Genomic DNA, 14,789 nt, shown 5'->3' with positions numbered 1-14,789 from the left:
GTCCAGCAGAGGCGTTCAAAGCGCAGGTGGTCCTAGATGTCAACGAAGATGATGTCTATGAGGACCGTGATGTCAGTGAGGAAGAAGGTGATGATGGAGATGATGAAGACAAAGGTGATGACGAGGTTGAAGACGACGGTGATGAAGACGACGTGGGTGATGGTGATAAAGAGGTTGATGATGAAGATGCTAAGGAAGAGCTTGAGGATGAAGATAATCCTGATAAGAGCGAAGCAGGTGAAGGGGACTCTGATGACTCGGAAGAAGTCACACCAGCTAACAAGGAAGCTCAAGCCCAGTCTGCTGCCGAGGCAGCCCCTGCTCAAGAAGAGTTGGGGGAAGACCACAACGGGGTCGAGGCAGATGACCCAGAGGACAGTGCACCAAAGGAGAAGAATAAGAAACAGGGTGAAAAAGAGACAAACAGCAGGGTGAGTAGATGGGTTCTAAACCACCATCTGTTTAATGTCTCTGTCGTTCACAGGCCAGGATGGCGCATTGGAGAAGCAGATGACCTGTCCCACTGTGATGCCTTTTGGACTGATTTTATCCTGCCGAGGGCGTCAGGTTCGGGGAGAAGGATGTGTGGCATCACGGTGGGCCAGCTTATAGTGGGGTGTGGCATTTCCCGGGAGGACTGGCTGCCACACCACAAGATGGCCGCCGGTCCAATGACTACAGGTCCCAGAATGCAGCAGGCCCCCAGGTGTAGGTGCTTAAGGCACCTAATTGCAGGAGCAGATAAGGCAGGTGGTGCCTGTTGTGTGGAAGAGAGCCAGAGAGAGCAGAGCGCACCTGATGTGCGTTGGGAGCGTGCATGGAAGCGCTTAGTGAAGCGCTTACTAGGCCACAACCGGAAGGGGGAAGGATAGCCCCAAGCCGGAAACCGCCTGGACAGACCCACTGGCAACCGACTTCAAGGAAAGTAGTTTAAGTTTATGTTTATTAGGAAAACCCTGCAAGAAGAGGGAACAAGAACATTTTGTGTTTTGGACTTTTAAGTTGTGTTGAAGGATCCTTTGCCTGAGTTTATGGAAACCTCTGAGTTGTACCTGTTTTGAGTGACAAACTTTATTAAAAACCCTCTTTTACTGCCAGTTGTGACCTGATTCCTCAGTTACTGCACTGCCCAACCTGCAACCTGTTAGTGTGTGTGTGTGTGTGTGTGTGTGTGTGTGTGTGTGTGTGTGTGTGTGTGTGTGTGACCTGATTTCAGCTTCAGGGCGTTCTCCAGGTACTCATCAGCAGTGATGGGTTTGCCCTTCAGCTCCAGCTCCAGGGTGAAGTCTCTGACCGTCCACACTAAAGAGGGGAAGACCCGCATCAGCTCCGTAGTCTTGTCATGCTCACTCTGCTTCCCCTTGATGTGCTCTGTCAGTTCCGTCACGTAGCTGTTGGGGGCGCTGTTCAGGAGAATGTAACCTATTTCACATGTAATGCATTACAAAATCTTGAATGTGTGTGTGTGTGTGTGTGTGTCTGTCTGTCTGTCTGTCTGTCTGTCTGTCTCTGTGTGGTTGTGTGTGTGTGTGTGTGTGTGTGTGTGTGAAAGGATACTGCAGTTTCTCCAGGGCATTGTTGTCGATGGTGCCCAAGCTGTTGTAGACCAGAGTGCTGCTGAGTAAAACAGCCAGACAGAAGATCCAGGTGTCGTGTTTCTCATCGCCCTGGCAACCACATTATCATCACATATCAGAGAGCATGCTGGGAATAATGTTCAAACTTCCCTTAACGTAAACACACACACAGACACACACAAAGAGACACATACACAAAAGAGACACAAACACACAAAGAGACACAAACACAAAAAGACACTTACACACAAAGAGACACATACACACAGAGACACTTACACACAAAGAGTCACAAACACAAAAAGACACTTACACACAAAGAGACACATGCACACAGAGACACTTACACACAAAGAGTCACAAACACACAAAGAGACACAAACACACAGAGACACTTACACACAAAGAGTCACAAACACACAGAGACACTTACACACAAAGAGTCACAAACACACAAAGAAACACAAACACACAGAGACACAGAGGGCCCTATCTTGCACCCAGCGCAATTGACATTGTCACCGACGCATGTATCATTCCTATCTTGCACCCGGCGCACAGCGCGATTTTCCCTCCAGAGGCGCGCTTCGAAATGAACTTGCGTCGACATGGGCGGGGGCGGAACAGAGAAGGCGTTTCTCTGGCGCAAGTGGTATTTTGCAGTTTCAAAACAACGCCGTGCGCCGTGCGCCATTGACCACAAAAAGCTGGTCTAATGTCAGAGGCGCAATGTCTAAAGTCTGTAACGCGTATTCAGAACGCTATTTTAAGGGCGCATGTGCTTGCCCGCACAGTATAGGACCTATAGGCTACACTTTACTTCTGTCGTCTTCACGAGAGATTTACACCAATTGTTTGGCAAGCCATATATAATTACAAGGAAAATAAAGTATTTACCACATGAGGAAATCGTTGTGATATCCATATCCAAGATATTTTAAAAATAGGCATACATCTAGCGTACACAATGACCCAAATGATTCAGGTTAATTGTAATGGCGGTTCTGATGTCTGCCATCTCCTGGCAGATGAGCTGGGGACAGACGCACAATATCCCTATCACAGTCTACAATAAGTTCGGCTATACATGCAGTTACGTCAGGTCTAGTCCGACATAATGGGGAATTCATAACATTTCCCGTAACACCCGACAGCCAAGAGCGGGCTAAGCAGGCGTTCTGGGAGAAGTATGGGTTCCCTGGCGTCCTTGGCGCTATAGACTGCACCCATATTCACATACGTGCCCCCCTAGTGTTTTACACAACATTGCCATGAATCATGGATGTGTAAATGAGGATAGATTAGAGGACTTTAGAAGACGTGAGGTTGAACTGCATGTGCCGATGGGTGCAATATTATTACCATGCATACATAACCTAGTGATTCAGAGAGGATGAACCCAAAACATCGGAAAGTATGTTTTTGTGACTTTTATTTCAATTATGTTGCCACCAAAAAACGAATGCTAGTAACTGAAAAAATACAAACGAGAAATGAAAAGTAGAAACATTTCTCCAAACAAGCATGGGAAAATATTGCCGTGATTGTTTCTGGTAACACACGTTCTGGTGGCCTCACGGTCTTCCTCCCGGTAATTCCGCCATTATAATAACAAGCCGCTACGGAATATGCGCTCCTCGCTCTTAAAGGGAATGTGAGATGACGCTCTGATTGGTTTATTGCATATTACGCCCAAACCACACCTATGGCTGAGTAACCTCCTTTGGACCAACCCTTTTGACACTTGCGCTGGACGCAAGTGTTTTTTTTCCGCCGTTAAAATAGCAACTGTGCCATAGAGCCGCCCACACAGCTACTTGCGTTTGGCGCCGTCCTACTTGCGTTTCTGATCGGCAAGATAGGGCCCAGAGACACTTACACACAAATAGACACAAGCACACAAAGAAACACATACACAAAGAGAGCATTTTTCAGTGGTAAAAGTTGTTTCTGATTTTTAGTTCATTATATTTTGAGTTTTCATTGCTGATTTTGTTAAATATTAGCCTGACGATGTCATACTCATGATTCTATTCAGAATATGAGTCTGATACCGAACTTTTGGGCTGTGATTATGGGGCGTGTTTCAACGAACCAGGAAAGAAAATGCCTATTCGCTGAATTGGATACCTAGAACCAATCAGAGCAACGTAGTAGCCTATTACCATCTGATAGATTAAACTTTTACCTGATCCCGTAGGAAGGACGGCAAAAACATCTTTTCAATCGACAAATGCCTTGATCGCGTTTCTCTGTTCCTCTTTCAAAATGAATGCGCTGTCAATGTCTGTTGAGATATGCCTGCTCACGTTAATTAATTAGCATTAAGGCTACAAGCTACAGTTAGTTTCAATGGGTTTTTTGTGTACACGTTAGCAATGATCTAACAATAATGGTCTAGAGAGCTTTAGTTAAGACAAAAAATACTCTGCAACATTCGTGTTGCACATGCACAACTAACCGAGTCAATGTAGACATTAAAAAGTCGTGTAGATAGCTTAATTCACATAAAATATTCCCCACTAAGCACCCGAGACGCGGCCATCTTGGTCGGAGTTCGAATCTACCGGTTAATTCAACTCAAGCGTTGGTATCTGTCCATCAACGTATAAAGCCCGCCCTGACAATTTGATTGGTCCGGTTTCATCCTACCGATGAAACTCTCTCCCAATTAGCCCAGAGCCAGACCAAATCTCCCTGACAAAAATGTTTGTGGGCGGGGTTTGGGCTGGTATCCAGGCTAGTTAAATATAGCTATGACAGCATGAGTCACTGCTAGGTTAGGTATGAAGTGTTAGTATGGATAAGTGCATTTGCACGAAAGGTTAACAGATGCGGCTTAACAAAATTTGTAGCTAGCTACTACGTTACACACACACACACACACACACACACACACACACACACACACACACACACACACACACACACACACAGCCTACTGTTAAGGATATATTAGATTGTTGTCCTTGATGCAGACTTTTGTAGTGAGCCAAAACGAATGTTGCTATGATAGTAGGTACTGAAGGTTTAATTTCCCATACTAACCCTGATAATAGCTCCTGGTAGCTTAGCTTTCTTATATTAACCCTGATAATAGCTCCTGCTAGCTTAGCTTTCCCATACCAACCCTGATAATAGCTCCTGCTAGCTTAGCTTTCCCATATTAACCATGCTAATAGCTCCTGATAGCTTAGCTTTCCCAAACTAACACTGCTGGCAGGAGCTATTTTCAACAAGGACACTGGTGGAGTGCAATACATTCTGCCCTAAAAAGAGAAATGCTATTAAATAATATGAGGAAATCATCTTCCTGGATTAAATCTGAGGTTACTTGCTGTAATCCTTGCTGTAATCCTTGATTTAGATCTAAGCTTAAAGTCCCACGTTGACAAGGTCAAAAAAACAAAAAATGTAAACCTTAGAAACATACTTTAGCCACCACCACCACCGGCTCCTTATAAATCAAATGAATGCCTAAAAACTGATTCATGCCTTTAGCTCAAGCCGGCTCTTTTACTGTAATGCAATTCTAACTGGCCTACCGAAGAAAAAACAACTGAAAGACTTCAGCTCATTCAAAACTCTGCAGCTCGGCCGTTAAAAAGAACCAAGTGGAGAGAGCACATTAGTCCAGCTTTAGCTGCTCTGCACTGGCTTCCAGTAACATTTTGAATTGATTTTAAGCTCCTTCTCCTTATAAACAAAGCCCTCAAGGGCCTGGGACCAAGTTACATTGCAAACTCCCTTGTCAAATACTTGCCCATCATCAAATGATTGGAGGTTTCCAGCAACAGCCATGAGAAAATCCGGGATGTAGCCTTTGTAAATTATGTCTCAAAGCTATGACACACTGCCTTTAGATATCAGGGAGGCTAGCAGGCTAAACATTGTTAAAAGAAAGTTAAAAACGTCTGCACTAGATACAACAATATAATGTGATATGAAGGGAATAGAAAAACTATACCTCTGCAGTTCTATTTCAGTTTCTGTCTATATGTATTTTATCTCTGCACTCAATCCCTGTGTCCCTCTTTATGTATGTTTTTATGTTAACTTAATTTATTTGTCTATTTATGTTTGTGCACTTTATACCAGTTTGTATGTTGATGTTTTATGTTTATGTCTATATTTATGTGGATCACTGTGCATGTCAATTCTCTCCACATAATGTATTTGCTGTTACTGCATTGTTTTGTATGAAAGGTGCTATACAAATACAGTTCTTTATTATTAATATTATAATTATTATAATAATTATAATTATTATTAAGCTAAAATAGACTGCCACTGCACGTATTTATAGTTTTGTTCAGCAATGAGTGAGTGGAGGCTAATTCAGACCTGCGTTCTCACCTGCAGCCTCTCCAGGTAAAGACATTGCAGCCACAATGCTATGTTTACATTATTGTCACACTATGTTGAGTCAAACAAACAAAAGCACAGACACCCCCCCCCACACACACACACACACACACACACACACACACAAACACACAAACACACACACACACACACACAGGCAAACTCAGACAGAGACAGAGACACAGACACAGACACAGACACAAACACAAACACACAGAGACACACACACACACTCACACACACCTTCTCAATGTCTCCTAGTCCTTCTGTGTCCAACAGAACCAGAGTGTGTCCTGTGTAAAAAAAAAACACACATCACTTTAACATGCATGTGCATATGTGTGTGTATAGATGGTATTGTTGTTGAGTGTGTTTATGTGTGTGTGTATGAGTGAGTGTGTGTGTTTTTGTGTGTGTGTGTGTGTGTGTGAGAGAGTTTGTATGTGTGTGTGTGTATGTAAGCGTAGGTTGTTGTTCTTGTGTGTGAGTGTGTGTATGTGTCACGGAACACTTGACGAGACCACAGAGGTTACGAGAATGACTGTTTATTTTGCGAATGGATATGCAGCACAGATACACTCGGATGCCGAACGCTTAACAGGGCGCGTTCACTCCTCGGTAGTAGTCCAGCCCAGGAGGGGCGCAGGCTCGCAGCACTGCTATAAATAAGGCACGGGTTCACAAGAACACGAAATCAAAACAAAGAGCCAAGCTCTGAAAGTAAAAGGGCGATCTAACAAAAACCAGGAGGGTAAACAAAACACAAGTCTAACTCGGACACATCAACTTAACTACACACTAGCAAAACAGAACGGAGAACAAGCAAGGCAAGAGCAAGCAGAGACAGAGAATCTTACAAGAATGCAAGACGAGCTGAGACGTGTGATAACCTACGATGTGCGATACCAGACACCGAGGGCATTGTGAGTGGAGTATAAGAAGGGACTGTGACAGGTGTATGTGATTAGTCCTCGTGAACCTAAATGTAGTGCAGGTGAGTGAGAGTGCAGGTGCGAGTGATCAATACACCGGTGAGTGTGAGCGAGAGAGTGCTGAGGTGGGCGTGGCTGGTGCAGGTCCGGGCTCTGACGTGACAGTATGTGTGTGTGTGTGCGTGTGCGTGAACATACACACCTGGTTTAGAGGGGTGAGGTACACACCACATCCAGATTCCTTTGGTTTTGGACTCAATGATGCTGCCTAGGGCAAACCCTGAGAGGTCAAGAGGTCAAGTGGAACATCATTAAGAGACGATGAGATGTGCTGCAAACCTGTGCTTAATGACACACCCCTAAACATGTATCCACCAATCACACACACTGGTTTACCCACCCATCATGTCTCCACCAATCACACACAATGGTTTAGCCACCTATCATACCTCCACCAATCACACACACTGGTTTACCCACCCATCATGTCTCCACCAATCACACACACTGGTTTACCCGCCCATCATATCTCCACCAATCACACACACACTGGTTTACCCACTCATCATGTCTCCACCAATCACACACACTGGTTTACCCACCCATCATATCTCCACCAATCACACACACTGGTTTACCTCCTGATCATATCTTCACCAATCACACACACTGGTTTGTCTGATGCCTTTCCCCCCTGTGATCTGACCTTTTTGTTTCCCGGCCAGCCGGTTCATGAGGTAGGACTTCCCCGTGCGGTAGAGCCCCACCACAGCCACCACCACCACCGGCTCCTGAATCTGCTCCAGGATCTGCAGCGCCCCCTGCTGTACACTCATGCGCCCGTCTGTCCCATTATCAATCAGACACACCGGGGCCTGCATGCAGGCCCACCGACAGGGGGGGACAAACGGGTACGTTGTCCCGGGCCCTGGACTGGCCCTGGAATGGGGGGGGCCCATAACTGGACCCCCATGAAGTTGGGATTAATTATTGTATGTATACTTCAAAATGTGTTGATTTAGAGAAGAAAAGTGCTTTATTTGCATTCAATTAATGACTCCTAGATTGTTTGCCTTCATTGCCCTTGAAAAAACGGCCAATAACCCCCTATCACCCCTATGCCAAAATGGTTTGGTCTTTGGAGAAGAAAAAAGACGACATCATTCCATTAGTGGTCAGTGCGCGAGTCGAGAGGAAGAAGCGGAAAGCCTGAGGGGATCTCTTTATAAATATTTCAGAAAAGACTCAGGTGATGCTGCAGGTACCAGTAAAGGCAGCTGTGCAGCAGAGCCAGGTAAGACACGGCCAACTTAGTCCCGTCGTCAAGTAACACAGGGACAGGCGGCGTGTCAAACATATTAGCGCAGCACCACATGAGCAAGTCACACAGAGATCAATATCAGACAGACAGGGGGCATTGAATAATTTGATAACCACAACGGCTTTATTACACTGTGTTTCATACGCCTATATCTAATTGAATCTTAGAATATGCACATTACCCCGCAAAATAGGCCCATGTCCAAATCAAATGTTTCAGGCAGGCACGCGCTGCGCACTCCAATCAGGCTGAATTGATTTGAGAATCATCCCGTCAGCTGAATTACAGCCAGTGTAACGCGGCTCATGGTTTAAAATAAACCAGTGGCATGGCAACATGTGAAATTGCCATTTAGATAGAGTTGGATGTAACGAATGGGTTATAAACGTGACGTTTTGGGGTACCTGTAACTTAGTTTCTGATTGCCGTTAACTTGAAACTCGCCAGATGAATGGGCTCCGCCTTGTTCCCCAAACATTCTCTGGAAGTTCAGCGGACATACACGCGGGTCTGGCGATAAATAAAAGTAGCCTTGACATGATTCCCCTTGGTCAAGTGAAAAATGGTAGATGAAATGTGCAGTTAATGAGCTCTAAGTGAATACAATAGCGTGAGTTTTATTGTGGTATGATTCTGAAAGCCATAACTTCACTCAGTCCATATCCATAGCCTATCCAATTAAAGTTGTAAATAATCCTTTTGGTTTATCCGTAATGAATGGGCTTGTCATCCCGACGTCATGTGTTTGGGAGCTGCACAAGAGAATTATGTGGTTGTGTTTCGGCGTTTGACAATTTTGGGAACAAAAAAAAAACCTTAGATTTTTAGATTTTTTTGGGGGGGGGGGGCCATTGAGAGAATTTTGTCCCGGGCCCTGCCAAACCTGTCAGCGGCCCTGCCTGCATGGACACTGGTGCCATCTCTGACACACAGCCACACACACACACACACACATGCACACACACACACATGCACACATGCACGCACACACACACACACACACACACACACACACATGTACAAGTTGTAAGTGTCTGGCCTCAAGAACAGCAAATATCCTGAGGATAAATGAACACGAGAACAAGCAGCTGCATCAAGCAACAAGGACTTTACAAATTATATAATATATACTTCAGATCCTTCAGGAAATTCAGATCCTTCAGGAATTGAAGAACTGGTAGAAGCTGAGCCCAGATGGGCAGGAGGATCATGCTTCATGAAAGGTGACAAGGCACAGAATGTCAGTGTACAATCTGTGGTGTAAACAACTGCATTGTGCAGTGTAATCTGCCTGTCGGATGCTGCAAAATGGACTCCTTTGCATATTAGCACTGCCAGTTTTCTGCATAGTCAATGTGTAGAAAAGCTTCTTTTTCTTTCCGAGATCTGTGGTGCTTGAGCCTGTTGAGCTCTGCTCCACTTTTCTAATTCCAGCATTATCTACATGTTAACTATTTAATCCACACAACACATTTATTTTAAAATGATAGGATTTAACGACTTACCATTCCATTTTGTCACTACCGAAATAATCATGTCACTACCAAACTTTACCATGTAAGGCAGGGATGGATTTCTGATGGAAAAACCCAGGAATGGACCCTTTGTTCTCTGGAATTCTCTGTCACAATCTACTCTGGTTGATTAACTCATCTGTTGGGGGTTGGGTGCTAGTTTATAACTCCCCCGTAGAGACTCTTATCTCAGACCTCTTTCCCTGCTTGCCTCTGTGTATTTTCCCATGCTGAGGTGAAATTAGGGACAGAGGAATAAGTATAAAGGTGTCAAACTAAAATGTTATATTGGAAAATGATTTCTGTATGATGTTTATCATTTTAATGGTCTCAAACTGAGTGGGAGAATGGTCTCAGTTCTACAGCTGTATATATTAATTAAAACATAGATATCAGAGACATGATCATTCTGGTCTCTGTGAGAGGTCAAAGGTGCCTCTGTTTGGAGAGGGTCCACCCCAACTGTGGGTGAAACTCTCTCCAGGTTTCGGTTGTTAATGGGTGATTCTCATCTTGAGAAACTTTCTTATCTAGCCAATCACACACACACAATTATAAATGGCGCAATACAATATCTATTTAAGGGGAAGGTATGCATAGAACCAGGAGTATTCTTTCATGTAGTGTGTGGCGTGTTTCTCTAAATAATCACGCAGTAGACGGTCAGCCATTTGCTTCCAAAAACACGTTCTTTACTTCGGTCAATCATGAATACAGGTGTCCCAGCATGCATCTGATTAAGCTGAGAAACTACGGCACAACAGAGTCTCCGTAAGTCATGATTTAAATACATCACATAGTGTTTTAGACTTAATTTTAAACTTATATTCTTAATTTATGACTTGATTGAATTTACTGTATAAGTAACTTGTACCTGACATGATAAATTATAAAATTCTGACCCACTATGGCCTCTGCTTAACTTGAGAAGTACTCTTAGGTTACTGTGTTACCACAGATGACGGGCTAGAGGTGGCTTCAGACCCACAGTGGCCTCAAGCGTAACACTTTGAGGCAACTGGCTATCTCAACTGGGCTAGACATGCTACAGGGTACTGTTAATTGTATTATTTAGTGGTGGTTCGCCGACTAGCCTCTGCACTGGATCGAATGGTTATTCGGAATCGTATTGCAGCCGGATGCCCGTCCCTGAACCAAGTCGACTAACAAGCTGCAAAGCCCCGTAACGGCACTGTAAGACCTTTGAGTTAGACCCAGAATAGTTTCTGCCTGTGTCGTGGATATGTCAATCGGGCGTGCCATTATCCTAAGTGACACTATTCTAAGACAAAACGGTTCATAAAAGTAAGGGAGGAATTCAGAAGGTAGGTGTACAAAATAAAGAGTTGGAGATCAGCCTACAAAACCCAGTATAAATAAATACATTAAAAGCTAGGAGTTAAGGCGGAATTCCTAATAAAGTGGAGTCAGACCAGAACGTGGAGTCATATTAAATATGATTGAAATAAAAATGTTGCTGTTACGTTTTCAGCAAAGAAAGGACAGAGACGCATCCACCCAAACATTCCAAGACGCCTATTCCCCTATTGGTATAGGAAAATTCTGTCTTTACAGTGGTGATGGCCCGACGTGATATTCGGTATCAGAAGGTTGTGTGGTGAATGTGCTACGTCATCAGGAGCATGTCCAATCACGAGCAAGTGTGTGTATGTATTTTCAGTGTGTGAACCAAGTTAACAATTTTCTCAAAATCCCCCAAGAGTACTGAAGAGAAACACATTTCATTATCCAACTTCTTAAAGACAATAAAGACCAGAATAATCAAGTTGGTCATTCTGATGAACTAACACATAGGGCCCTATCTTGCACCCAGCGCAATTGACATTGTCACCGACGCATGTATCATTCCTATCTTGCACCTGGCACACAGCGGGATTTTCCCTCCAGAGGCGCGTGTCGAATGACATGGGCGGGGCGGAACAGAGAAGGCGTTTTTCAGGCGCAAGTGGTATTTTGCAGTTTCAAAATAACACTGCGCCGTTGACCAGAAAAAACCTAGTCTAATGTCAGAGGCGCATTGTGTAGAGTCTGTAGCGCGTATTCAGACGCTATTTTAAGGACGCGTGCTTGGCCGCACAGTAGGCTACACTTTACTTCTCTCGTCTACACGAGAGATTTACACAACTTTTTTGGCAAGCCATATATAATTACAAGGAAAATAAAGTATTTACCACATGAGGAAATCATTGTGATATCCATATCCAAGATATTTTAAAAATAAGCATACACATGCTGGGGAATTCATAAAATTTCCCGTAACACCCGACAGCCAAGAGAGGGCTAAGCAGGCGTTCTGGGAAAGGTCTGGGTTCCCTGGCGTCCTTGGCGCTGTAGACTGCACCCATATTCACATACGTGCCCCCCCAGTGTTTTACACAACATTGCCATGAATCATGGATGTGTCAATGACATAAATGAGGATAGATTAGAGGACTTTAGAAGACGTGAGGTTGAACTGCATGTGCCAATGGGTGCAATATTATTACCATGCATACATAACCTAGTGATTCAGTGAGAGTGAAGCCAAAACATCGGAAAGTATGTTTTTGTGACTTTTATTTCAAATATGTTGCCACCAAAAAACGAATGCTAGTAACTGAAAAAATTCAAACGAGAAATGAAAAGTAGAAACATTTCTCCAAACAAGCATGGGAAAATATTGCCGTGATTGTTTCTGGTAACAACCGTTCTGGTGGCCTCACGGTCTTCCTCCAGGTAATTCCGCCATTATAATAACAAGCCGCTATGGAATATGCGGTCCTCGTTCTTAAAGGGAATGTGAGATGACGCTCTGATTGGTTTATTGCATATTACGCCCAAACCACACCTATGGCTGAGTAACCTCCTTTGGACCAACCCATTTGACATTTGCGCCGGGCACAATTGTGTTTTTTCCGCCATTATAATAGCAAATGCGCAATAGAGCCGCCCACACAGCTACTTGCGTTTGGCGCTGTCCTTCTTGCGTTTCTGATCGTTAAAATAGGGCCCATAATCTCAAACTGATGAAGTGTGTGTTTTAACTCATTTAGACATGTTGATTTATTTAGCGATCACATTGAATAATATCCCCATTCATTCACATGTCACGTCTTCTCACACATCGGTGCATGTTGGATTTATCCAGTTTTTCAAAAATGTTCCAAATTATCTTGTTTACGCCTTGTACTTCAAAAACGAGTGATCATGGATTAGCTGTTTTAAAAGGTCAAAAAGGAAGCAAGGCTGTGTGTTGAAGGTCACTCCCCCATCTCCCCTAATCATTTCCATTTGCATTGTAAGATTCAACTAAATTTTTTTTTGTATATTCAGAGTTCCAAAAAGTTATAAAATGTAATGTGTGTGGTAATGGCAATGCAGGCCTGGAGCATCTCTAATGACTTTATGTAGTAAATGGTTTCTTGGCTCAGTGCGTCTGTACTAGGTTCAGTTTCTTACCTTCCTTTATTCCCTTCACATAGTTTGGGGGGAAGACACCAGACTTCCCATTCAAGGTACCATACCACCACCCGTTGTCCCTCTGAAAAGACAGATTTCACATCCACATCACTCATAATACCACTACTGTCTAGAGTTGGCCTTTTTAATCCTGGTCCTGGCCAACAGGTTCAGAAAGCTTTCCTTTTATCTGCTCTGTACATTTGAATAAACTCATCAGTTGTACATCTCATTATATGAATACACCTGATTTAGTCAGTCTAGTGCAGGGTTTCCCAAACTGGGGTACGCAAAGGGACGTAAAAATGTGATTTGCATTTTCAAAATTAAACAGCCCATTACATTTTCAAACTGACCTATACATAGACATGATTAGTCTGAATATAGTCTGAATATCCCAATCGCAATTCCAAAAATACACTCATGTATACATTGTAGTGTTCAGCAAAATAATTACACTGCCAAAAATAGCTAAAGGGTGAGAAAGTCAAAACATAAGAAAAACTGTTAGCTCCCTCGTCTAAATTCCACTCGCTTATGCCATGTGTAGAGAAGCAGGAGCTCATTCCGGTTGCTGCACGAAAATTGATAAATGGTTAAAAAGAGTTTGCAGCTGGAAATTGAATGTCTGAAGGGGTACAGGACTGTACAAAGTTTGGGAAACACTGGTCTAGTGCATTCTAACTTCACTGACCTCAATCAGAAGTGCTGTGATCAGGGATAGGTAAAGGACTTTAAGTACAAGTGGGCCGAGAAACTCATAACACCAGTACTGTCTAGAGCTGGCGTTTTTTTAATCCTTGTCCTGGCTAACACTGTTCAGAATGTTTCCCTTTTCTCTGCTCTGTACACTTGAAGAAAATCTAACTGCACTGACCTCAATCAAAAGTGTTGGGAGCAGGGATAGGTGGAGGACTTTCAGTACGGCGCCCGAGAAACAGGACTAACAACACCGGATTTAGAGCGACAAATAATTATAATAATTTGTATGACTATATCTAAAAGTATACTGATATGGTCACTATTGATCTCAGAGGGCTGTGGACAAATAAACATACAGAGTGTTGATAGACAAATGACTAGAATATTCAGATCACACTGTGTTTAGGATTTGTTGGCAGTCAGTTATAACAAGAAGCTGAGGGTTTGTGCACATTAAAGAACACCTGCACTGTCCTGCTGCTCCTGAGTCTGCATTTGAGTTCGTTACTTTTACCTAGCCTCACCGGCCCTGACAGTACAGGCAATACAATTACAATAAATGACCAACATTACATTGTTACAGAACAATACATTACAATCTAATTTCATTATATTTTATTTAAGCTGTATCTGCAGGTACTCAAGTCTAAATGTGATAAGAACACAACCACAAACGCAAAGGTCATTTCAGTTAGTTAAACAAGGAACATTTAAATGAATCACCTTTCCTTTGACCTCAATGATGTCTCCCAGTTTTAACTCCAGCTCATCCTTTTTCTTAGGTACATGTTCATATAGAGCCATACACAGACGCTTCTTTGGCTCTAGAAAAAAGGCAAAAAAAAACATTAATTCATTATATTTATTCTAATATGGGTTTAGACCAAGGCTTTGAACCGGTTCACAGAACGAAAACGAA

General features: G+C 43.3%; 1 protein-coding gene across 1 annotated transcript in view; it reads right to left on the bottom strand.

Annotated features, from left to right (window-relative positions):
• Positions 1–13,246, bottom strand: part of LOC308365546 (guanylate-binding protein 1-like) — a gene marked incomplete at its 3' end in the record, with an annotated part of 29,964 nt that extends 16,718 nt beyond the window's left edge. The window contains exons 1-6 of the mRNA XM_080839015.1: positions 13,169–13,246; positions 7,581–7,835; positions 7,077–7,154; positions 6,186–6,235; positions 1,558–1,667; positions 1,207–1,391 (exon numbers count right to left, since the gene is read on the bottom strand). Coding sequence (XP_080695141.1) covers positions 1,207–1,391; positions 1,558–1,667; positions 6,186–6,235; positions 7,077–7,154; positions 7,581–7,833 — 676 coding nt within the window. The 5' untranslated portion in view covers positions 7,834–7,835; positions 13,169–13,246. The remainder of the gene's footprint in view (positions 1–1,206; positions 1,392–1,557; positions 1,668–6,185; positions 6,236–7,076; positions 7,155–7,580; positions 7,836–13,168) is intronic.
• Positions 13,247–14,789: the final 1,543 nt, after the last annotated feature.

Source organism: Sprattus sprattus (genome assembly GCF_963457725.1).
Source record: "Sprattus sprattus genome assembly, chromosome: 5".
NCBI lineage: Eukaryota > Metazoa > Chordata > Actinopteri > Clupeiformes > Clupeidae > Sprattus > Sprattus sprattus.
This window is presented reverse-complemented; position numbering and strand designations above follow the sequence as displayed.